Genomic DNA, 26,719 nt, shown 5'->3' on the forward strand with positions numbered 1-26,719 from the left:
TATTATTAATGAGATATTAGCCAAGTTCAGTGGTGCACACCTGTACTCCCAAAAATTTGGGAGGCTGAGGCAGGAGGATCACAAGTTCAAGGTCAGCCTCAGCAATCTAAGAAGACCCTGTCTCAAAATAAAACATAAAAAGGACTGGAGATGTAACCCAGAGTATCTCTGGGTTAAGTCCCGAGTACTGCAAAAAAAAAGGGGGGGGCGGGGCAGGACAGGGGTATGATGTGGTGGTTCAATACATCAATAATCAATACATATATAATACATTGTGTAATCTTTTAAATGGACATTTTGTATTAAATGTTCCTTTAACATTTTAAATGATCAAATGTCAACTATCATTAATTTTCTGATTTTATTAAATATGTTATAGACACATAAGATGGTAAAGTTAGGGAAAGCTAGTGAAAGGCACATGGGAACTCTATTATTTATGCAACTTTCCTGTAAGTCTAAAATTATTTTAAGATAAAAAGTAAGGGGCTGGGGATGTGGCTCAAGCGGTAGCGCGCTCGCCTGGCATGCGTGCAGCCCGGGTTCGATCCTCAACACCACATACAAACAAAGATGTTGTGTCCACCGAAAACTGAAAAATAAATATTAAAAAATTCTCTCTCTCTCTCTCTCTCTCTCTCTCTCTCTCTGTTTAAAAAAAAAAGATAAAAAGTAAAACATGAAACATGTTTCAGAAATGCTGTTAATGGGGGAAGTTATATATGTATAGGGGGAAGTGAGATATGGAATATGTCTATACCTTCCTCTCAATTTTACTGTGAACCTAAAACTGCTCTAAAAATATCAAGTTTTTTTTTTTTTTAAGCCTATTATCAGGTGTGGAACATTTTAACATGGTACTACAATATACAATCCTGTCACAATAGTTTGGTTCATAATAACAATAAGCCATGCCTTTATTTCATATATGTATAAAAGTCTCTAAAAATTTTAGTGTAATCCTAGCACAGTAAAACCATTCACTGATGATTATTATGGTCACTACCATTATTATTTACAGGCATGTAAATGAAGAGTTCTTTTTTCTTTTTTATTAATTTTTTAAATGTATATATGACAGCAGAAAAGTGTTTTTTTTAATACAAAATCAGTTGTAATTTGGGAATTACCAAGAATTTCAATTTCTTATTCCTGAATCCCAAAGATTACTATCCTTCAGGAATTTGTAAACATTAGCTGACACAAACTGACGGAAACAAGTACAAATCATCTCTGGAGTCAGGTGTCTTCATCTCAGGTCTTAAAATTTCCCAAATTCTGGCTGGTTGTGGGGGTGCACGCCTGTAATCCCAGCAGCTTGGGAGGCTAAGACAAGAGGACGGGGGATTCAAAGCTGGCCTCAGCAACAGTGAGGTGCTAAGCAACTCAGAGAGACCCTATCTCTAAATAAAATACAAAAGAGGGCTGGGGGTGTGGCTCAGTGGTTAAGTGCCCCTAAGTTCATCCCTAATACCCTATGCCCCCCAAAATTCCCAAGTTCTATGAGCAGCACACAATGAAAGACAGCCAGATATACAAGACCACATGAATGAGAACTATGTGCTGCCCAAAACAGCCCACTAAGGTTTAGTATTTTGGGATCATACACCAATAACTACTGAAACAAACAAACAAACAAATAAACAACCATTGAAACAGGAGATGACAGGTAACAGAGCAGATAAGAAAAACAAATAGAGCTTCTAGAAAATGAACCTTCATGACTTCTTAATTCCTGGGACTTAAGAAGTAACAATAGTTAAAGAGCTTCACTGTGGGCATGTACAGCATTGGATTATTTTGCTACATTAACTGTGTCTGATCAGGGAGCTGGCATCTCTACACTGACCCTCCTCAGCTCCCCAGGAGTCCAAGTCAAAGCAACAATAGAGGCAGGAGATTCTGAAAGAAGTCAAGGTAGAACAGTCCATTCAATCCAATCTCGTTTAGTTACTCAGGTGTGGTAGACTGCTTTTCATCTCTGTGACTAAAACAACTGACATAACAACTTGAGGGAAAAAAGGTTTATTTTGGCTCATGGTTTCAGAGGTTTCAGACCAAAGTTAGCCAGCTTCATTGTTTCTGGACCTGAGTGAGGCAGAACTCATGGCAGCCAGGAAGCAGGGGAGGATGGGAAGAGGCCATTGATAAGAACAGTCCCCAAGGGTACACTCCCAGTGACCTACTTCCTCCAATCATGAACCACCTGCCTACAGTTTCCACCACCTCCTAGTAGTCCATTCAGCCATCAATGGGTTAATCCACTGATGAGGTAAAAGCCCTTGTGAACCAAACACTTTCCAAAAGCCCCACCTCCAGACACTGCTGCAACAGGGACCACATCTTTAATATATGAGCTTCTGGAGGACATTTCAGATCCAAACCATAACATCAAGCATTTAATGAGCCCCTACTATGTGTGAAACACCACACCAGGTGTATGAGAAATGATACACTGATAGGTATTACCTGTTTTTTCAGTAGGCATCCAACAACTAAATATAATATTGACTAGAATCAGAATATTGAAAATTCTTTAAACCTTAGGCCTTTAAATTTCAAGATTAAAGATTATACAGGACTGAATTACAGAAATAAAGCCTGGTACTCCAACTGATGAACTTCTGCCTTTTGAGGGACTATTTATATTGTTGGAAATAACATTTATGAACATTCAAAAAAAGAGGTCCTTAAGCGGCATCATCTGTGATTGCAAGGAATAAGTAATTTCAACATACTGACAGCAGATATAAACAATACACCGACTAGCAACACATAAGACCACATTAACTTCCCCAACGCTGTATTTGGTGGATTTGAATTTTTAAAATTCTTCATGATTGAGACTCCAATTACCTACTGTGGGGCTTTCCCAGTATGAAGTTTTTAGTAATTAAAAAAAAATACATAGTAACAATACTGGTTGTATTATTACTAAACTAGTCCTGAGAAAGAAGGTCAGGTGAATAAGCAAGAACAGCAATGTCATCACTTAGTACTTCCAGTCCCTTAATCCATGAATCCCTCTGAACACATAGCACAGTGTTCTTAAGCATGGGAGACAAAAATAGTTCAGTGGAACGTGATTCATTCCAAAAAGTGTGGTTTCTGGGAAGTCCCTGCTACCTGGAATTTGAGAGCCTTTAGTTTTCTCACCTGTATATGCAACAAAAGAATAGTTTACAAATGTATCTTGAATCTTTTAAGTATGGTCAACAAGAGAAGACCCTAGTACTTGCTATGGCTTTGGGGATGCAACAGCCAGCCAAGGTTCCTTTAGAATTTTTTTTTTTTTTGTAATCCAAAGTCATCAAGGTACCTGGCATTCCTCCAAGAGCTCAGGTATGCATGTTATAGGAACACCTTCTTAAGGACATGTCTATGTACCTACCTAGTGCTCAAGGACAAGTGTTGCTGTTGTTCCTATTCAGCACAGGTGACGATGGGGCTCAACTGTTCCCTAATTGTCCCAAGACCCCTCCTATGCCATATCTCTGAATTGGAGTTCCCTTAGAACTGTCCTCCTCTCCTGAGCATATTTTGGATAGAGGTTTCCTCCCTGTCTTCACTACTATCTGCTTTCCATCTTTTAAAAAACTACTTGGTTTCTGGCCTTCTAATAGCACCCCCCACTGCCCCTGCAGTACTGGGGATTGAACCAGAGGTGCTCTACCATGGAGCTACATCCCCAGCCCTTTCAATCTTTTTTTTGAGACAGGGTCTCACTAAATTGCGCAGGATGGCCTTAAACTTGGATCCTCCTGCCTCAGCTGCCTGAATAGCTAGGATTACAGGTGTACACCACCATTCCTGATTCCAATAATACTCTTTATTGTGGAAATTTTTAAATTACACATTCCTTATTCTCTTTCAGAGATCTAAGGTAGAAGAAGAGATAGGTCTGCATCCTCAGTCTGCCAACTTGACCTAGGCTCTCTGCACCTCCATTCTTCTGCTTTTATTCTTATTAGTATACTGCAATTCCTAGATTCTCAGATTACTTTTTATCTTTTCCTTTTCTGATGACATGTAGGTTCAGAGGTCTTGTACACATGCTAAGAATGACTAGCAGTCATGAACTCCTAGGGACAGAGGCCAATTGCTCATGGCTCCCTCTCTTATTCTTCCTACTCCATAAATTATTTTTCCTGTGAATCTGGTCAATGTGAAGTCTCCAGAATATGATTTTTTGAATATGCAAAGTGGAAGTAATAAACTGTAGTAGTAAAAAGCATGACCTTAAATCCCTGCTCCCTTGACATATTAATCTCTAAGTCTTAGTTTCTTCCTTCCTAAAGCAGCCTTATGAATTATCCCTACACCTTTAAGGAATCCATGAAGACTCTTTACTTACTAGTAAGTTAAGAAATGTTAGCAATTATTATTACTGAAAATGAGTCCTTGGACCACAGAGATACAAGTTGTAATTTTCTCAAGAGTCTTAGCCTGGAAGCCTTTAGTCCTTATAGAACCTGATGAAGAAAGTTATATTTAGGGACTTCTCATCTGCATTACGCCAGGGACATCATAGCTGCAGAGGAGGTATACATGTCAATGGGGTACACACATGTCTCTAAGTCTTGCACTTCTTTAAGCAGCAAATGGAGTCAAAGGACACTGGTCATAGAATATAGCAAGACTGAGCAATTTCATTGTAGTGACAGAATAAGAAACTAGGTAATGAAAATACAAATCATTCTGTCATCAAAGATGGCAACAACCCCTAAAACAGAAAGGCAGGCTGTTACTGGGACTGGTGGGTGCCAAAAAACAAGTACACGTTATTTTCCTCATCACTCACCTTTCAGTTGCTGGAGTTCCAGATTCAAACTTTCAATGTTATTCTCATAGAACTCCAGATTCTCAAGGGTCTCCGACCTTAAGGATTCATCCTGCTTCTCGTCCAGCATCAAGTTCAGCTCCTCCTGAGCCCTGGTGTACATGTCCAAGTCCTGTTCCATTTCCTGGATCCTCACTAGTACCAAGGGGCACAGGGATGTCTGGTCTAGACTCTTTTCCATATGCTCAGGGTCTTCCTTCTCTGGAGTGTCCCAGCTAGGATGGTGACAGGAAAGGGGCTTGGGAGAGGCTGCATTCATCCTCTGCTGTGCATAGGGAGGCAAGGGAGCTGGGCGAGAGGGCCTCACAGCCAAGGGGGGTGCAGGTTTTGGGTTATGGTCAACCAGCAAGTGGGAAGAAGTGGATGATGGAGTGCAGGGTCGAGGTGGTGGTGGCCTTAGGGCTTTTCTTCTCTCAGGTAGCATCTGTGGGGGAATTAACTTTGAGGAACCTCGGACAATATCCTTCTCAGAGTTAAAGTCTGTGATTGAAAAGTGGCGTGAAATTTTGTCTATCTCTGTACTAGGTCCTGACAGGCTCTTCTCAAACTCTATCAGCTGTTGTGTCAACTTAGAGTCCAGGTCAATGCTTCCATCTCCCTGTGGAAGTGCTGTTACTTCCACAGTGGATCCCTGGCCTTTTGGACTAGGCTTCCTCTCTGATCTCTCTGATGAGGAGCAGAAGCTGGAGGCATTTTCTTTGGAGGCTAGGTGCTTTTTAACACACCTTGTCATACCCTGGAGTTGAAGGCTCAATTGGCTGGGTTTGGCTATCCTTGAGGCTGCAAGGGAAGAGCCCCTGTAAAGGGGAGGCTCTGGCTTCTGAAGAAATCTCTGCTGGGCATACGTTCCTTTGGGAGGTAGGCTGGAATAGTCTCTAGTCCTGGCTTCTAGAGGAAAGTGGCCAGAGAACTGTTCTGCACTTTGGTAGCTCCCTCCTACAGTAGAATAATACTGGTTTTTCTGCAATTGGCAATGAAAAGATACCTGAGGTTGGGAGTAAATACCATTGACCACCTCAAAAGGTTCAGTCACAGAAGGGTCTTTCGAAACAGGCTCTATGTGCTCTGCACCTGGGCTTCTGGGGGACCCTTCTGAGAAGACTTCACCTGGATCAGAGTTTTTATTTACATCACATTCAGGAGTCAGGTGATCTAGGGGAGAAGTAGAAGTTTCAGAAAGCACATAGTTGGGCATCTCTGCTGTGTACTCAAGAGATTCACATCTTGGTTCTTCCATTACTACCGTGTTCTCCAAATCATCCAAAGAGCTTTCTGGGGTCTTGGTGAGGCTGCCTTCCTGGGGTGGGGCCATGGTTTCTTCCACTCTGGTGTTAGGACATAACTTTACAAATCTGTGAGGAAAGATGCCTGTCCTGCCCTTCAGCCATCCTTCTAGCCAGCCATCTTCCAAGGTTGCCAGTATTCTAATTTTATCCCCTACTTCGAAATCCAACTCATTCGGCTCCAGGGCTTGGAATCTGTAGAGGGCAATTCCATAGGCCCCTGATTGCTCATCCTCCTCATCTGGCCCTCTTTCTTCTTCTCCAAGAGGAATATCTACCTCACCATTAGCAATGCAGTCTTCTCCATTTCCAGCACTTACCAACTCATCCACAGTCCTCAAAGGCCCCAAAAGTTCTACAAAACCTTCTGGAAAAATGCCTCTTCGACCCGCTAACTCCCCCTCAAACCAGCCTGGCTCAGGAACTCCAATAATGGTAATCACATCCCCTTCCCTGAAGTCCAGCTCCTCATCCAGCTGGGCAGAAAGCCCCATCAGGGCACGCGCTTGACCCATGGAATATTCAGGAATCTGAAGCTGTGTACTCTGTGAGTGCCACTGCCGGCTTTGAGATGAGAGGCAGAGCTCCCGGACACACGAAGATGGGAAGAAGCCCCGGGCACCCCAGCAGCTTCTGCCCTGCAGCCAGCCTCCAGTGGAAGTGCCATCAAGAATCACCAGGTCACCTGAAGAAAGAGAAAGAATGACCTCAGTCATCATCCCAGCAGAGCATTACTGTAATCAATAGAGCAGGGCATCACTTCAAACATCGAATGAATCAAGGAAATACATACCTAGAATTTTAAGAGCATGAACACTCGTAATAATCGAATGAATGGAAACATTCCTATAAACCTAGGGTTTTCAGAGTGATCCATGGAACCTTAGGGGTGGGTCCCTGAGATCCTTTCAGAGGATCTGTGAGATCAAAACTAATGAATACTTTATCCACATTTTCCACTGCATTGACATTTGCAATGACTATAAAAGCAATGGGGATAAAACTGCTGGCGATGCATAAACCAAGGCAGCGGCAACAAAGCACACAGAACTGTTGCAGTAGAGTCACTGTATACTTCACCACCAAGTGCTCAGTGGTGTAAAAAGCAAATCCAGTTGCAGTTAAGAACATCCTTGATGAAGTTACATTTGTTGTATTAAATTTCAACTCTTGAGAATGCTTCCTTTGTAACATTCTGTGTGACAACATGAGAATTACACACACAGAGCTTTTGCTGTCTGACTTGAGGAAAAGTAGTTGAGCGGCCAAGTTATATGCGTGAACCAACTGCTGTTTTTCACCCAACACTGTTTTATGTGAAAGAATGACTGGCAGACAGTTTATTCAGGCCTGGATAGCCTGGAGACATTTCCTCTAAAAGGGAAGAAATGAGTCTGTAACCTCAAGGAAAATAAGCAAAAATATTTGTTGCCCATGGTAAAATTCCAACTTTCAAGCTAAAATAAGAAGGAAAACTCTTATCTACAACCATGAACTTGACAACTTTCCATAGTTGAATGTTTTTCTGATGAGATCACCAGAAATATTAACAAGTGTAATTGTTGGTGTTGTATAATAAAATGGCCCACATTTGGTAATAACTCATTGAATCAATATTTTCTACATATCCAATGCATGATGTTATAAAATCATTCATGGTTAAAAGATTCATTAAAACCAAAACAGACGGGCTGGGGATGTGGCTCAAGCGGCAGCACGCTCGCCTGGCATGCGTGCGGCCCGGGTTCGATCCTCAGCACCACATACAAACAAAGATGTTGTGTCCACCGAAAACTGAAAAATAAATATTAAAACACTCTCTCTCTCTTTAAAAAAAAAAAAAAAAAAACAGACTAATGGATTTTAGTGTAGTAGTATGAAAAGTTCACTGATATGATTTCAGTTCCCACACTGCAACTAATCCTTAAAAAAACTACCATTTGTTGCATTTTGGTACAGTGTTAAAGAAAAATATTCACAATTATCTGAAAAGCCTATTAAAAGACTCCTCTCTCCCATTACATATCTGTGTGAGGCTGGATTTTTTAGAATATACTTCTAACAAAACATATTGTAATAGATTAAATATAGATGCAAGTATGAAAATCCAGCTTTATTCCATTAAGTCAAACATTAAAAAGATTTATAAAAATGTAAACCAATGTCATTCCTCGCTTAATTTGATTGGAAAGTTAATTTTTTTAAAAAATAAAAATGCTATTTATGCTAATATGTAATGAGTTTTAGTTAATTGGTAAATACTTTAATTCCCAGTTTTACTATCTAATTCAAATTTCAATAGATATAACCTTTTGAGGTCTCAATATCTTTTTTTTTTTTTTTTTGGTACTGAGGATTTAACCCGGGGGCACTTAACCACTGAGCCTCATCCCCAGCTGTTTTTTAAATTTTATTTAGAGAAAGGTTCTGAGTTGCTTAGAGCCTTGCTAACTTGCTGAGGCTGGCTTTGAACTCATAATCCTCCTGCCTCAGTCTTCCAAGACATTGGGATTACAACTGTAATCCACTGCACCTGGCTTATATCTTTTATGAGTGTGTTGGGATTGTAAAACCCAAAAGTGTAATAAATGCTGCTGTAAATAATATTATAGTTCAAGCTTCTGGGCCTAATATAGTTCTTTGGATAGGATCCACCATGGATCTAACTGCTCACACTATGTTGTTTATTATCATAAATAGAACAGTTAAGAAAGATGTCTTCAGGAATTGGTTCTTCATTGGAGGCCCAGGATACCATTTTATCATATCCCTCATTTGCCCAAACTTTTACCATAAGCATGAAGAGCCTACTGCCCAATGACTTCCTCTCTAATAAACGTTTCCCCCCCCCCCCCCCCCCAGTTCTGGAAAATAAATCCAGGGCCTCACTCATCTACCTCTGAGTTACATCCCAACCTTTTTTATTTTATTTTGAGACAGAATCTTGCTAAGTTGCTGAGATGGGCCTTAAACTTTTGATCCTCTTGCTTCAGCTTCCTGAGTTTCCAGGACTCTAGGTGTACACCATCACACCTAGCAAATCATAGTATTCTTATACCCCAAATAAATAAAAATAAGTTTTTTTTCTGGATACGCTCTGAAGAGGTTTACTTGCCAAGCTACCAAAAACAAAAACATTATTCTTTTTTAACCCCAAAGATGTTCATGATGATCCAGTCCTAACCTCTTCCCTTTCTAAACCATCCCCTAAGATCTCCTCTATGAGATGAGACCCTATTCCATAAGGGGATTTTCACTGTTCCCCATACAAAGCCATGCCATTATGAACTCCAAACCCTTATGCATACTGTATCTCTCCATCTCAAACCCTAATATGCTTTTCTAAAAAACCTTAGAAACTATGTTCATTTTGGCTATCTGTTACCTACAAAACTGCTCTTATCACTAATTCTGGCACTTGTACTTTTACATACTATACAGCACCTAAAGTAAGTTTTAGACTTAGTGCAAGGTATCAAATACATTTTCCTGATATTATATTATTTTGACTAAGTGTTCCTGAAAAATAGGAACGTCTTGGTCCTATATTTCTATACTTCTTTAATTTATGATTCTGTATCCATGGTTAGAGTTTTGGATCCTAAGAATTATCAGTGTTTTTTTCCCCTACTGGCCCTAAGGCCTGCCATTAGGATGACAAAGGGAACTCACTGGTGATGTGTCTCTGTTCAGACACAATGGGCCTCTTGGTGAGTAGGAAAATAAAAGCTGCCCTAACTCCCACTCTTCAGGCTTTGAACTGAACTGGCTTTCTTAAAGCTGTAGAATTACAGTATTTTCTTTGTTAGGCCAGATCTCTATGAACTTGTGTAAGAGAGTTTGTTTTCCTGTCTATTTTCAGTGAAATGACTGTTTTGGTAGGCTTTACCATGTGGCAGACTATAATTCTATTGGTTATTTCTACTTAATAAAGATAAATTAAAAAAAAAAAAAAGAATCATAATTAAGACCCTGGAAGACACTCTTGTTTTTTTTTTTTTTTTTTTTTTTTTTTTTTTTTTGGTTCAATGCCCTTACTTTCCAGTCCTGCCTTTCCCTGAATGTTCTGCATGAGTTTCTCATTTTCATGAGTCATGAAAGCTCTTCCTCTGAGACCCGGGGTGACTCCTTAGAAATGAGGGCTTCCTAGTGGTCATTTCAAGACTTCCCAAAGCACCAAAATGAGAAACTCCTGGAGTGGTATGACAGATTTGAAAAGAGAAAAATAGGAAATGTGGAGACCCTTGGGGTCAGCCCGAATCTTTGGTACAAGCACAACCAAACCCAGCCACAAACTGCTTGTTTTCTCTGGTTGGGTTTTTTATTTGAACAGGAAATGAATACAGATTAAAATGATAAGAACAAATGCAAGTCTTAGAATCTGATATAAGAACTCTGAAGAACTAGGTAACTCACTGACTCTGACTCCAGATGCCCAGAGAACTGTGTGCTTCTTGAAGACTGACCACATATTTTAGTTTCCCCATGTAAATCATATGAGAACTTTCATAATAATAATTTATAACACATGTGCTTTGACAGATAAATACTATTTATTTATTTTGCAGTATTAGGGATTGAACCCAGGGTCTCACACATGCTAGGGAAGTACTCTACCACTGAGCTACATTCCCAGCCCTTTTTATTTCTTATTTTGAGACAGGTCTCACTAAGTTATCCAGGCTGACCTTGAACTTGATATCCTCCTGCTCAATTTATTTTTAGTGGATTTTTTTTTGTGTGGTGGGAGAGGGGGTCTAGAAACATGAGGCTATAGGTGAGGCACAAGTGTTCTGTCATGTAGAGCAATCATTAATTATATTCTATCACTCCCTATAATACATTATTTTTTTTCCTCTCCTTGGTCTCTGTCTTTCCTTATCATAGTCCCTTGTTTGTTTTGTTTTCTCCTCTCTTTAGTTTTTAGGACAATCAGTGGCCCTGGCCTTCTGTATTGACCCTTCTTCTAAAAGATAGTCTTGTTCTTGTGTTTAAATGTAACTCAAAATGCAAGGAACAGTGGAAACAACTGGGTAGCTTTCGGAAAAGGAGGAAGGGTGACACCTGCTGGAAGAACCACTAGTGATTCTGATTCTGGGTAGAATCTCCCTGGGAAAACGTAGGTGCATACAAAACTTCATGGAATGGTTGAGGAAACTCAGCCCCAGAGCACATCAAGTAACCTCAGAAAAATAGGTTAAGACTTGGGCTGGGGATGTGGCTTAAGCGGTAGCGCGCTCGCCTGGCATGCGTGTGGCCCGGGTTTGATGCTCAGCACCACATACAAATAAAGATGTTGTGTCCGCCGAAAACTAAAAAATAAATATTAAAAAATTCTCTCTCTCTCAAAAAAAAAAAATAGGTTAAGACTAATAAAAATAGCTAAAATTTATTGAGTGTTTACCTTTTGCCACATGCTTCACATGTAGAACCTCATTTAATCCTCACAATTACCCCAGGGTGGTTATTATTTTCCCCATCTTTTATTTTTTAAATTTTTTTTATAATATTAACTACAGACTTTTCTTTTTAATTATTTTTTAGTTATAGTTGAGCACAATACCTTTATTTTATTTATTTTTATGTGGTGCTAAGAATCGAACTAGGGCCTTGCATGTGCTAGGCAAGCACTCTACCACTGAGCCACAACTCCAGCCCATTTCCCCATCTTTTAGAAAAGGAAACTGAGGCTGAGAGACTTAGCTCAAGGTCATAGCTATTAAGTGGAAGAGTTGGATTTAAGGTAGAGCAGTCAGAATTCTTATTCCTAAGTTATATTACCTGCTATTGATATATACATATATATATATATAATTTACATATGTGCATGTATAATTTTTTCTTTATTAATCCTGATGATACTGCTTAAAGGTAAATAAATAACAACTGAAAGGCAGCATGGTGAATAGGAAATTAAAGTTAAAATAAGATCTTCAGATTTCATGAAACAAAACAGATCTCAAACATTATTCCACATACTCTTAAGGTTTCCAATCTCTTTCTGATAAATTTATCACTGAAACTTTGTGACCAGGGACAGAGAAAGAACCATAAGAGTAAGCATTAGCAGTATCAGAGGATAGGGATAAGGGAGTATGTACTACTCATGAGCTGAAACACTGATCTAATGGGGGAAAAATTCAGTCTAAGAAGTAGAAGAGCCATTCCAAACACTAGATTTCAAAATCAGTAGACCTAGACTGGAATCTGATAAACTATATGTGGTTATAAAACAATGTTTTCATTTTGTAGTGATTTTTACATCCAATTAGCAAAATTAATGCCTGTTGATGTGCCCTGTCAGGTATAGAAAACAAGAGGAACTAAAATTAGGTCAGTATTTCAAGTTAAACATCCCAGAAAAAAAACAAATGATGTAGGTATACCTAACTTTCCCGCCCATGAAAGTGTGTGCTTTCAGACTAGAGAACACATAGGAGCTGGCTGGCAGCAGATACACAAAAAAATGAGATAAAACCACTGATAATTAGTTCACTGCTTTCTACCTCCTCCCCCACACACCATGCCCCCTGCCCTAATCCTCTTTCTTTGGGCTCCATTTACATCATTAATCTTACTAGGATTAACTAGTCAATGGTGGTTAAAATAAGATCTATAAATTTTGGAACCCTGCTTGACCTTGATACAGTCTTGATACAGGTGATTCAGGCTGAAAGTTGGTACAAGTATCTTCTAAGAATCTCTCAGATGGCCCTAGGATTCCTGAAATCTGCATTTTAATTTCAAAGCCAGTTCATCTTTCCATAGTAGGTTTCAGCAGAAAATCCTTTTTTTAAAAATTTTAGTACCAAGACTTGACTATAATAAGATGTAATTATAAAGCAAATAAGCTAATTCCAGAAATGACATCCCTTAAATTCCTCATAATGTTGTAGACATACTGCATATTTCCATCCAGTATATTCTTCTATCCACTATGTACACCAGGAACCAGGGAAATATCCTGCTATCTACATCCTGGGCACAGCTGTGATAGAAGCCAGGGCACTTTCACCCTTTCTCCTCTCTAGACCTGGGGCAGGTCTGATGTGGACTCCAGACTATCACTGGGAGAGCTGTCAGTAAGGACAAAGCCCCTGCTATAATCTGCTTCTATTCTGACAGAAATTATCCAAAGACTGTATATAGAGTTAAGTGCAAGAAACTCCCTGGTGGTGCACACCTCTAATCCCAGCTACTCAGGATGCCAAGACGGGAGGATTACAAGTTCTAGGCCAGGCTGGGCAATTTGGCAAGACCCTGTCTCAAAATAAAATAAAAATACAATTTAAAAAGATTAGTAATGTAGCTTAATGGTAGAACACATGTCTAGCTTGTTCAAGGCCCTTGTTTCAACAAATCCTGAGTAACAAAACACCCCAAATTACAAGTTTCCTTCCTTCTCACTGACTGGGGGTTAGAGAAGTTTGTGAGGTTTTTCTCAGTGGGGTGGGGGTGAGGGATGGGGAGCATAACATTTAAGAAATTAAGTGTATCCCTTTAGCGTCATACTCAAAAGAATAAGTAACAATATTAGTAACACAACTATAAAGCTCAAACTTTTTTGTTTGTTTGTTTGTTTTTTCAGCCCTGGGGATTGAACCCAGGGGTACTCTACCACTGATTTAGGTCCCTAACCATTTTTCTTTTTTATCTTTATACAGGGCCTTGCTAAATTGCTGAGGCTGCCCTCGAATTTACAATCATCCTACCTCAACCTCCCAAGTTGCTGGGATTACAGGCGTGTGCCACTGGGCCTGGTGACATTCTGCCATTTTGATGACTGAGTCATCACAAAATTGGATGGATTGTAAGTCTCAATCTGTGGAACACTACTAGTTTCTGTGTTTATGCAGAAATGTACAGATCTAACTAAGTATTTTTGTTGAAATGGGTTTACAGACTATCTTTAAAAGTTTATAGTCTATCAGAATGCAAGAAGTAAAAAATACTTGAAATATCTTTGAGACATGACTAAGACTATCCATTTTAAATTGTTTCAATTTAAACTGGTTCTGGTGAGAACTTTTGTAACATTATCTACTGGTATAGGAGTAAAATGGAGTTGTTTGCATTTGTCTCTTAAATTACCACATCAAAATTACTGTATTACTATTATGCATTAATAAGTAGTGATGTTGTTAGCAAAACCATAGCAGTATTTATGGGAAAAAAGATAAATATAAAGTGTGGCTACAGCATGGGGGGCAGTAGAAAGATAATACTGAGAATAAGGTGATATGAGTCCACCTCCTAAGGCCAAACTTCTCACCTGAAGCTAAAGCCTTTGAACCTCATTTTATAAAGTACAGTTAAAATCATACCCACTTTGCTTACCTTGACAGTCTGCGCTGAGAATTAGATGAGAGTGCATTTGTGCAAAAATTATAAAATGCTACAAAGATATTATGTATTATTATTATTGCCTGTGCTAAATTGGTGTTTCTGAGGACTCTCCAGATGTTGGCCACTTAATAAAAATTCAAAGACCTAGTTATCAGAATGGGCAGCCTCCACCAACCTCATCTTCGGATCAGCTTACCTCGATGGAGGGGAAGGCTATTGAATTCTTGGGATGTAAATTCACAGATGCAGACAAACAGCCTCTCTCCCTCTTTTAGACTGGGGATGGTCACAATTTCCACAAAACTGCTGGGGAATTGTCCTGAAAATAAAATCAAACATACTGACTAGTGACACTCAATATTAAATATTATATTTTCTTTTAATATTGGAATTTCTTTTTCTATTTGTGTATAAGGACAAAAACTTTTTCTGAGTCCCTTAATAGACCCTTAACTGAAAGCTCAGAGTACTAATAATTGGAGAATCTTTGTAGACTAAATACAGTACACAAAATCTGAGGCATGCAGGAGACAGAGAATGCAATTCAGTTTACAATGCCACAAAGCACACTGCAAAAGAAAACATGAGCCAGGCAGTCTTGGTCTTCAAAGATCTGAAAAAATCTGGATTAGACATAAATAATAACTCAATCCTAAAACCCTATGTCACAATGTAAGTACACAAATTGCTAAGGAAGCTCAGAGAAGGTTGATAATGGGTCAGGAAGAACATGAAAGTTCTTAGGAAAAAGATCATATTTGTCTGAAGATAGTAGGATTTTAACAGGTGGTTGTAGAAGGACAGTACCTGCTATTTGGAAAGAAAAGAAAGGCTTATGGGTTTTACATTCTGAAGTCTGTGGAATCTGTCTACTTATCTTCAGACCTACCATCTTGGTCCAAGCTATCATTGCCTCCTACTTGAGTGACTGCAATAAACTTCAACTTGCCTTCCAACCTTAGGTTTTGCCCCTTCCTATCATTCTCCAATCTGCAGCAGGTAGCTTCCAAGAGACAAATCTGACTAGGCTTAAAGTGCTTTCCCAGTTTCCCACTTAATTCCTTGCCTGGCATACTCTGGTCCCATGATCAGCTCCTGCTCCTCTCTTCAGCCTCCCAGCTTGCTCTACCACTCATGCTTCATGCCTTACTGAACTTCTCTTGGTCCCTCCATGTTCACTCTCACCCCAAGGCCTATGAACAAGCAAGTCTCTCTGCTTTGCTAACTACCCAGCAGTTTTTGTCTCTGAAGAGAGGTCACTTTTACTAGGAGGTAATCTATCTCTCAAATGTGGGTTAATGTCCACAGTGTCTGCTTTCAGGACTATGTCACATACTTAAACCTAACATAAATGTATGCGAGTCAAGGATTGGATTAATACAGGTGCACGTTGTGTGGAAAAACATATGCCCTTCCCTAGACTAGTTAATGAAAGAAATCCATGTTGAGGTTGAGAGATATATATGTTAATTATATATATATAAAAGTAACCAGAAGTATGGAATGTGGGAGGCAGGTAGCAGCCAGGGCAGAGGGTGGCTTTAATTAATTGGGTCCAACTGCAAATCTAGGAAGGAGTGAACAGGATGAGTTAGGTTCCCTTGAAAAGAAAGGAAGAGGAAAAATTGTTAAAAGAAGATAGCCAGAAGAAACAAGTGGGAAGCACCTTATGTTCCATTGATCAGAGACAATCTGATTGTGAAAATAAATGATAAATAGTAAGGGTTCTGAAGAAAGGAATAATTGATATTTTGATAAGAGAAATAAGTGCTGAATATGGGGCTGGTATTGTGGCTCAGTGGTAGAGTGCTCGCCTAGCATGCATGAGGCACTTGGTTCAATCCTCAGCATCACATAAATGTGAAATAAAGATATTGTGTCCACCTAAAACTATAAAATAAATATTAAAAAATAGTGCTGAATACAAAGGATAAAGAGCTGGGAAGAAGCCAGCCCACATTGATGCACACAAGCTTCAGAGCCTGATGAGGACCTGGACTGACATCCCATCACTTGTCATCTTTTGCTGATCCTCTGCGTGGTCCTCACCACTCTCAAACTCTACAGCCACATCTTGACCCTGGTGAGAGCCACAAAATCTCCCTAGACCCTCTCCTCAGCCGGCCATCAGCTCCACCCCAGTTGAAGCCTGCCTTGGTTCCTGACCTGATCACCATGGTCTGAGTGAGTTTGCATCTGCTGGACTTAAAGCCTAAGGCTTGAGACTTTTGATCTGACACTTGAACTTTGCACATAGAGGGAATGTCTGTCATTAGCCTGTCATGATTAAGTGTATTTGCAGTGCTTAGAATTAATTAATCTAGAATTGTTTGCTGTGAATTAATTAATCTAGAATTGTTTGCTGTGAATTAGTTAATCTAGAAGTGTTTGCTGTGAATTGATTATGTCTATTGCAGTGACTAGCATTAAGGATTGTCATTTTCTTGATTAAGAACCTATAGAGTGAAATTGTATTGAGTGATTTGAGTGAATAGAGCATTGTCTAGGGGGAAAAAAAAGAGAGAGAGAGAGAGAACTAGGAAGAAAGGAGAAAGACAGGGATGGAAAACCAGGCTGGAGCTGCTGGCATCTAAGCATTCAGCTCCTGAAGGAATTGGTAAGGAGAGATGGAAAGATGACAAGCTTTCTCCTCACAGGTAAGACCTCAGTGTGAATATAGAAGAAAACAGACAGGATTCTGAAGTTAGTGACTTAGGCCTCTCATTTAACCTCTATTTTTAATGTGGAAAGAAGGGAGTGGCTATCGTCCATTGTGCTCAGGAGGAATTAAAGCCTCTTACCTGTAACATCCTCCTTCTTTCCTAGAAGCCAAAATTCATCCACCACTGCCAGCACCTCGATGACATCTCCCACAAAGAGGGGCAGCTCTTCTGATACGCTAGGGCAGAAGTCAAAGATGGCTCGAACTACCGAGCCAGTCTCCATGGTTCAAACTGGAAAGTCAAAACAAACAAAAGCATCAATATCTAAGACATAATATAAATCTATTTATTTAGAATGATAAAGCTTAAAATATAAGCATACTTAAAATGAAGCCAAAGTTATACAAAAAGTTTGTAATTTATATTTTTAAAAAATCAAAAGTACTTTTTCATTCTGTCTGCTTTTGTCTTTTTTTTTTTTAATCTTTTATTGTGAGACAGGGTCGAAGTTGCCCAGGCTGGCCATGAATTTGTGACCCTTTCCCTTTAGTCTCCCAAGTGAATGGGATTAGAGATGTGTGCCACTGTGGCTGGCTTCATTCATTTTTTTTTAAATTTATTTTTTAGTTGTAGTTGGACACAATACATTTATTTATTTATTTTTATGTGGTGCTGAGGATCGAACCCAGGGCCTTGCATGTGCTAGGCGAGTGCTCTATCACTGAGCCACAAACCAAGTCCTCATTCATGTTTTTCAAAATAATAAATTCTTCACATATTTTCATTTAATTCTCAAAGTAAATCTGGAATTGGAAAAATTAAAAAGGCAACCTTTGCCTCTGAGTGATAGAAGAGATTCAAGTTGGCAGCACATGTAGGCTTTTCAGATGCCTGAAGACAGCCGCCAGGAACTGATGTTTGAAAAGTACCACAAAATGCAGTACTTTTAAAATGGAATATTAAAACTACAATTTTTAGATACGGCATTTCATTTATTCCCCATTATCATCTTAAAGGTTAGGATACTGAGGTTGGTAGGTTAGAAAACCTAATTTGTCCAAGATCACAGAGCTCATTGCAGCAAGGCCAGGGCCCATACTGAGGGCATCTGGCTCTTACTGACCGAGATTGCATCTGCAAAAATACAGAGTGCAACCTTCTGAAGAGCAGCAGGACCACACCTCCACAGGGTGAGATTTAAAACACACTGAAAAGTAAAAAAAATCCATGAAAAGAAAGAGATAGGGGTGTGTGGATGGGGCCTCCAGACAATTGAGTACACTATACCAGATCATTTATGTTTCAGGTTCAGAGGTGCCTGTGACCTAACAGGGGAGAGTCCCTGCACTGCCCTCCATCTGTGCTATAAGCAGATGACGAGTCTGTTCCCATGACACGTGTAGCTGTGGTTCCAGGGTGTGCCTAAGCACTAAAAGACAGGACACAACCAGTGTGCTGTATCCACCTGTGAACAACCAGCCGTGCATCACTAGAGCCACGTCCTGCCCAGGCCTTCAACAGGAGCAGCTGAAGATCCCTGCTTACCAGTTCCCAGGCCTATTTCTTTATTCACCTCAAGTACTCATTTGGTGTTGGTGGAGATGAGGTCTCTAACTTTCATCTCCGTACAACTATAATCTGACAAAAAAGCTCTAAGAGCCTAGAGACAAAAAAATAACACATGGTTGTAACCTTATTAAGTTTATAATCTAAGAAAACATTCACATGGAAAAATGTAATAGGTATTTAATAAAGAGTTCAGTGTACCAATGCAGAGTTATCTATAAGATTTTAATGTGCCAGGCAACACAATTAAATATTATGTATTTAATTTGTACTGTTGAGTAAAAGTAGTTTATTTTTGTGTTACTGGGGTTATTCTTTTCTATGAGATGATTTGGGTCCATAGTGAAAAGCAGAAGTGGCTAGTAATATTTCCCACATCCTCTGTCCTTTCTTACCACAGATTTTTTTCTCTTTTTATATTTGTTCTTTTTAGTTATACATAACTGTAGAATGTATTTTGACATATTATACGTACTTGGAGTACAAAATCCCATCCTTCTGGTTGCACATGATGTGGAACTACATTGGTCATGTATTCATATATGAATATAGGAAAGTAATTGATTCTACTATCTTTCCTATTCTCATTCCCCCTCCCTTCCCTTCATTCCCCTTTGTCTAATCCAAAGTACTTCTATTCTTCCCTACCCGCCCCACTTATTGTGAGTTATCATGGGCATATCAGAGAAAACATTTGGTCTTTGGGTTTGGGGGACTGGCTTATTTCACTCAGCATGATAGTCTCTAGTTCCATCCATTTATCAGTAAATGCCATAATTTAATTTCTCTTTATGGCCGAATAATATTCTATTGTTACCACATATTTTATTTCCTTTCTTTTTTTTTTTTTTTTTTTGTGGGGCTGGGGATGGAACACAGGGTTTTGTGCATGCTAGGCAAGCGTTCTACCCCTGAGCTATACACCCAGATCCCAGATTTACTTTAAGTTTAAAAAAATCAAACTATAATTATATGCTGAGAACACAGCATAATGTGAGTGCAAAGCAAAGGGTTCTACTGTCAAAGAGACCAAGACTCCAAACCCAGCTCCATTATTTATTAGCCATTTCACTCCAGACATGTCACTTAAACTCTCTGGGCTTCAACTTCCTTGTCCTGAGAAATGGAGATAATAATACTTTCATAATAATCATTAAGAAGATGAGTATAGCTGGGTGCAGTGGCATAGGACTGTAATCCCAGTGGCTCAGGAGGCCGAGGCAGGAGGATCACAAGTTCAAAGCCAGCCTTAACAACTTAATGAGGGCCTAAGCAAGTCAGCAAAACCCTGTCTCTAAATAAAATATAAAAAGGGCTGGGGATGTGGCTCAGAGGTTAAGTACCCCTGGGATCAATCCCTGGTACCAAAAATAAAAATAAATTTAAAAAAAGAATGAGTATAATGATAAAATAATTATAACAGTGCCTAATGCTTACCAAGTATTGACTATATGCCATGCATCCTTCCCTCACAGAGTCCTCAAACCCTATCATATATTATTAGCCCCCATCTGACAGGTGAGGACATAGGCTCACAAGGTGATGTGATCTGTCCAACATCATATAACAAGTCAGAGGCAGAATGAGAACAAATCTGTTTCCAAAGCCTTCACCAGTCTGCTAATCATGTGACAGCATCTACAACTGGGCTGGTTACATTAGCAATTAACACAAAGCATTTCATTACCCAAAAGCTCAAGTCTGTGTCACTGATCACCAGAGAATAAGTTGTTTCAAGTATATAAACACCATAGAACTTCCCATTTCAACATCTCCAAACTTGGTTAATTCTGACCATGTTTAAAAATAGACACATTAAATACCCCCTGACCTTTTCCATGGAAGAAACTGAACATGACTTTCTCTTTGGTTGATGGATGCAAGTTCCTTAAGGCCATACATTACTGTATTGTATTGTAATAATAATCCCAGTGCAGTAAAACTTTCTCTCTCCACCTCAGCCTATACCCTGCTCTCAATCTTCTCCATCAATATTTCCACCCACCTTTTTTTGCGGGGTGGGGAGGTTACCGGGAATTAAATTCAGGGGCACTCAACCACTGAGTCACATCTCCAGCCCTATTTTGTATTTTATTTAGAGACAGAGTCTCACTGAGTTGCCTAGCACCTCGCTTTTGCTGAGGCTGGTTTTGAACTCATGATCCTCCTGCTTTAGCCTCCCAAGCCACTGGGATTACAGGTGTGCGCCATGCCCGGCTTCCACCCACTTTCTAGATTGCTATTTACTATCTGCTGGGAATGAAGGACCACACATACACTACAAAAATTATTTAAGGTTTCCAGACACATATGTTTAAATGACAAAATGACACTCTTCTGTGGTGGTAAAAGTCAGTACTAGAGTTTTTTAACAGTTATTTCTTATGTGCTCTGAGGTCCCTTGCTTATTTTCTGGCCATCTTCCAGAGGACTGAAGTGGCTAGATGTCAGATTTCCACAGAAGGGTGGTGTCTAAGTATTTTTTTTTTCTTTTTAGAAAACTAATTGTAATATTTGCAAATCTCTTAGCCATCTATATGTTTTTAAAACAACTCATCAGGGTTGAGCCAAATAGGTATTATTTTCCTTCTTATAGTACATTCTTCTCAAATTCCATCTCACCGTCTAACTAAATATGTACCTCATTATCTAAAACATCAAGTAAAGAATTCATGAAAGTCCCAGAGATTACTTAGAGAGCTACCCCTCTTACACTTTAGTCCTTATGATCGGAAAGCGTTAATGCTTCTCCCTAGAACCTTTCCCCCTACCAGAAAATGACTCAGAAGCAAAGAAGAATCTGGTTTAAAATACTTTTACTGACTGACCTACTCTGTTAGAATGAGTGTGTAATCACTGAGAAATACACACCCTAGAAGGGTACTAAAGTCACAAACTTGCTGAATTACATGATTCATGTGTGAGACCAGAAAGCAGGGCTTCACATGCCCTATTTTGCATATAATTTGGTGGATTTCATCTTGGTCTCCCCTGTCCTGAACATACCATTATTATTCATTCAGGCCCATTTGAGAAGCCTGAGCATCTATTTTGAAACTTAATCATTAATGGCTTCTATAAGCTGTCTCACCACTCCAGATGGAAGTAAAAAAGAACTGCAGAGGAAATCAGTACACAGATGAGTTTGACAGAAAACAGGAAATTACTGTCCAAATGGCATGACTTCAGGGACATCAGAAAAGTCTGCTGTGGAAACAACCCCTTCTTCCTCCCTGGCTGATGAATGCCTGCATTTCTACCTCTGGAGAGATGCTCTGTTTGAAATATGAATATCTTTGGAAAGATAATTCTCCAAACCCTTCTAGAATATAAACTCTGTGAGGAAAGTTCTCAAATGCTTCACTAAAACATAGAAATATACATGAAATATATGAATTCATACCAAACTCTCTAGTTCCACTTATCTAAAATTAAACAAACCATCTGTTTCTCACAAGTAGTTTCGCTTTCTAGTTTGCCTATGTATGACTCTGGCAGTGGTGTCATCTAAATATTCCAGCTCAAGCATTAAAATATGGAACTTGTCCTTTATTCTCAGTAGCTGATGTACACTAATAACAACAGTTACCACTTGATCAGCTGCATGTACCAGATGCTAAGCCAGGAGCCACAGCAAGGTGGACAGACAGCAAAGCTCCAGGGCCAGGGTGCCTGGGCTCAGATTCTACCACCACCACTGAGCATTTACTTACAACCTCTTTAGCTCACAGGTAGCTAATCCAGAACCAGAATTCAGATTTGTTGACTCCCTGGCCCATGTTCTTTCTACTACAAACATTGTTTCTCTTAAATATCATTGCCTTTCCATCAAAATCTTCCAGACCTCCATTTTCCTGTTTCCCCAACATTTTATCATGAAAATTTTCAATCAGTGAGTTTGAAAGAATTTTATACCCACTGCCTAGATTCTACCAGTAACACCTGACTGCCGTTAACTTATCATATATCATCCATCCTTTTATCCATTTATTGATTCATATTTTTTTGATGTTTTTACGGCATTCTTTTTATGCATTTCAAAATAAACTACAGGCATTTCCCACTAAACTTTGGCATACATATCTTAACAAGAGCTCAATACTTGTTTAGTTTTTTTTTTTTTTAATTATTAAGTACCTTTTTCCTCTTTTCTTAGACAAAGTTACAATTCTTTTCTCCCCACTAAGATGTCAATGAACCTGTTTTCTCTCTCCTGAATGTTGATTTTTACATATTGCTCAGTTGCTTACGAGTTTACAAAGTCTTCCTATTTTTTAATAATTCATTAACAGATTCAACAAATATATGTCAAGCCAAATGGAGTCCATCAAAATTCCATGAAGGCTAACTCAATATTTTTTAAATGTTTATTCTCTGATCTTGGTGGCTGACAATAACATTTAGACTCTCCTCTAGTGCCCTAAGCAATTAAACTCCTACCTCAGAGATTCAACCCTGCTTAAGAAAAAATAAAGCCCTACAGATAACCTGAGCACAAATTACAGAAGGAGATAGTCTTACTCATCCAAGGGTAGGGTCAGGGGACAATTAGGTCTGCTGTGATTTTTTAGTGCCTCAAGGAGGTTTTAACATCTTCTATGGACTAATGCCTTTGGCCATTACCTCTTACTCCAGCTTTCCTCCCATGATGTGTCCAGGAACATTCAAGATGGTGTGTCATGGTGTAGTCCCTGCCCCCAAGAAGCTTAGCTTAGCCCTGTCATCTCCCAAAACTATTCTGAGGACCCTAATTTCTGTGCTCTAAAATACAAGAGCACTGTGGTCATTATAAGCTTAAAGGAAAGCTATGGACAACATTTCCCTCTTGGAGGGGCATTTAAAAATACTCCTATATTAAAGACAGAGACAATCTAGCTAAGAATCCTTTTTAATCCCATTCTCTAGACTTACCTGACCACACTGCACTTTTTTTCAGGTCATGCTTTAAATTTTTTTCAACCTCACTCCCCCATTCAACATGCTCAATACAAGTAGGTCCAATTTAAATGGTCTCTGCTCCCATTAAATACCCAGAACTCCATTTTTTGCACAGTTTCTTTTACCCATGGTAGGGAGGTCCCTCTCTTTGCACATACTTAAACACTTCCCACAGCCTCATTCCTTAGAATGATGCTGCTCTCCTGCTCAAGTCTCCCTCCATCTTTCACATTTTAACCCCTATCGCCCTTACTCTTATATCATCTTATAGATTTGTGAGTTATCAGATTGGACTTCTAAAAGTTAAGCCCAAGAGAATAAATGCATTAATAGAGACATGGTAAGAAATAAAATAAAATTTTACACTGTACATCACGTAGCTCAAGAATCCTTTAGCAGAAGGTTGAATATACAAAATATGGTATATATACACAATGGAATATTATTCTACCTTAAAAAGAAGGAAAATACTAACATATGCTACCACATGGATGAACCTCGAGGATATTATGCTAATAAACCAGACACAAAAGGATAAATACTGTATGATTCCACTTCTGTGAAGTACACTGAGTTGTCAAATTCAGAGATGGAAAGTAAGAAGGTTCACACCTGTAAGCCCAGCTACTTGGGAAGCTGAGGCAGGGGAATCACAAGTTCAAGGCCAGCCTGGCCAACTTAGAGAGACCCTTTCTCAAAATAAAAAAATAAAAAGGTCTCGGGATGTGGCTCAATGGTAGAGCACTTGCCTAGTTCTACCTGGGTTCAATCCCCTGTACACAAAGGAAGTGATGGAGGGAAAGAAAGTAGAAGGGCAGTTGTCAGGGGCTTGGGAGGGGGAGTGGGGAGTTGTTATTTGGGTGTAACATTTCCAATTAAGAAAAAGAAAATGTTCTGGAGTAGGATGATGATAATGGTTACATATCAATGTAAATGTACTTAATGGCACAGAATTATACACTTAAAATGGTAAATTTTATGTTCTATACATTTACCACAATAAAATGTTTTTAAATGTAGATCATAAAATGTGACAGAATGTGAAAGGTGCCCTGGGAACTTCAGCTATTTTTAATAAGCAACATATCTACAAGTCTGGACAGTTTGTTAAGAATTACCTGAGATCACAAACTATTAACTTTTACCCTGATAGATACTGATATCAACCAGCTTAATAAGTAATTTCTATGCAGACTTCGGGGTAAAGGTCTGAATTTGGAACAGTCTGTGGGTACTGAACATTTGCCCTTCTAGTTCTGCCGTCCTCTACCCTGCTCTGTGTCTAGGAGGCTGACCACAAGTATTACACCCAGTCCTCCCCTGGCCTCTGGCTTCCAGCTGGGATCAGTTCATGGGTGGTACCAAAGGAGACTGAAGGCAGAGGCATCCTGAGGTTGGGGCATTTCGCTCCCCTGGCTCTTTCTCTGCTGCGTTGTGAGTTGGCTATCTCCTTTCAAAGACCTGGGCTACCATCAGAAAGCCCCATCCGAACAGCTCTCTCCAGTCAGGTACTGTCCTGTTCCCTGGCCCTTCAGGGGGAGGGCAGCTCTCCTGCTAACCTTGGTACATGGCACAATCCTTTAGTATTTTCCCTACATCTGTTCATTCTGTTTTAAGATGGACCTCCTCAAAATTACCCAATCGGAATGTGTTTCTGCTTTCTGCAGGGCCCTGGAGTGATACACACCCAAAAGGATTCTTAGGATTTATGAGCACTATGCATGAGAAGAATGGAGATAGAGAGTATAGGAGACTATAAAATAGTTTCCTAAAGCTACCACTGTAAATCCAGGAAAGAGAGAGAGGTGCCAGAGATACACATTTTGAAGGCTTTAAAAACATTGAGAAAAATTAATGCCTGGGTCCTGACATCACCAACCATCCAACCAATCATCAATCAATCAAACAAACAAACAAAAAAAAACCTCAAAAACCAAATTTAGCAGTATATTCAGCCAGTATATTCTTTCAAAAAGTACTGGTAACATCTTCTATGTTCTTCCAGAACGAAGTTTCTGCAGGGGTCTCCTTTACTGAAAGGCAGAAGACTGCTGATTCTTCTCCCTCTCTGTTCCTGCCCTGGCTGGTGCTGGCAAAGCACAGCTGGACTCCTACTCCCAGGGAGGAGCTGGGAAGGAGGCTCCTCTTTGCAGGGACTCTGCAAGATAGGTTCCTTCAAAAGATATGCTTTCACGAGCATCTCAAAAATTTCTGTCTTGGAACAGAACTTTCAAAAGCAAAACATGACCTTTGGGGAATTGAGAGTCCATTTTAACGATTTCAAGTCCCAGGAGCGAGATGGAATATTACATCTCAGAAGCAATTGCATGTTTCTCTTATATTGGACAACACAGGGCTAAAAGTATATATTTTTTTCTTTGTGGGAAAGGAAAAGAGGTGTTAAAAAATGAAGTCTAAAACTGCTTCAGGAAGGAAGGAAGGAAATGAAAGAAGCTAGGAAAACAGCACTTCCCCTGCTGCTTATGTCACTGGAGTTCATGTTGGACAGAAGGTCAGCAATCACTGCCAGGTGATTCCTCAGAGAACTGGCAGCACATGAACAGGAGGAGTACAGCCATCCTGATCGTGGTGACCTCTAGGGCTGAGGAGGACAGCTAGAGCCATCTGTGGGCTCCCTCAATAGATGTCCTCCCTCCTTCCCTGAAGTGTGCTCCAGTTCAACTAGCTGTGGAATGTTGGAGAAAAGGAGAACTCTGCTCTGATTCAGATGGGATAATTAGAGAAAATAGGGTAGAAGAGTAAAGGAATCTGCTATCGCACATTAACTTAGAATTTGTAGTCCAACATTTGGCTTATCTCAAAGTTGTCCCAGTTTGAAAGCAACAACCTCAGCAGACTGAACAGGAGATAAGTCAGAGTTCCTGCCAACCATCAAAGGGTCCTCCAGTCCTTCTTAGGATTTGAACTGAACAACCTTCATCTAAAAACACCCAAGTAATTATATAAAGTTTGTTTTGACAAAGACAGAATCTATATGACAAAGCTTCAAGACTGACCCCCCCACATAGCAGTTTTAACTAACTTAAGACTTCCACTCCACCCTAGGAGTTATTGTATGTTTT

At 39.5% G+C, this 26,719-nt stretch overlaps 1 protein-coding gene across 1 annotated transcript in view; it reads right to left on the reverse strand.

Annotated features, from left to right (window-relative positions):
* Positions 1 to 26,719, reverse strand: part of Dnmbp (dynamin binding protein) — a 96,317-nt gene that overhangs the window by 51,100 nt on the left and 18,498 nt on the right. Inside the window, exons 2-4 of the mRNA XM_046450048.2 lie at positions 17,271 to 17,423; positions 14,666 to 14,788; positions 4,802 to 6,808 (exon numbers count right to left, since the gene is read on the reverse strand). Of these exons, the coding sequence (XP_046306004.1) occupies positions 4,802 to 6,808; positions 14,666 to 14,788; positions 17,271 to 17,415 (2,275 nt within the window). The 5' untranslated portion in view covers positions 17,416 to 17,423. The remainder of the gene's footprint in view (positions 1 to 4,801; positions 6,809 to 14,665; positions 14,789 to 17,270; positions 17,424 to 26,719) is intronic.

This window comes from Marmota monax, unplaced genomic scaffold, assembly GCF_021218885.2.
Source record: "Marmota monax isolate L192 unplaced genomic scaffold, Marmota_monax_Labrador192_F-V1.1 WCK01_AAM20220418_F8-fsc00004, whole genome shotgun sequence".
Classification (NCBI taxonomy): Eukaryota; Metazoa; Chordata; class Mammalia; order Rodentia; family Sciuridae; genus Marmota; species Marmota monax.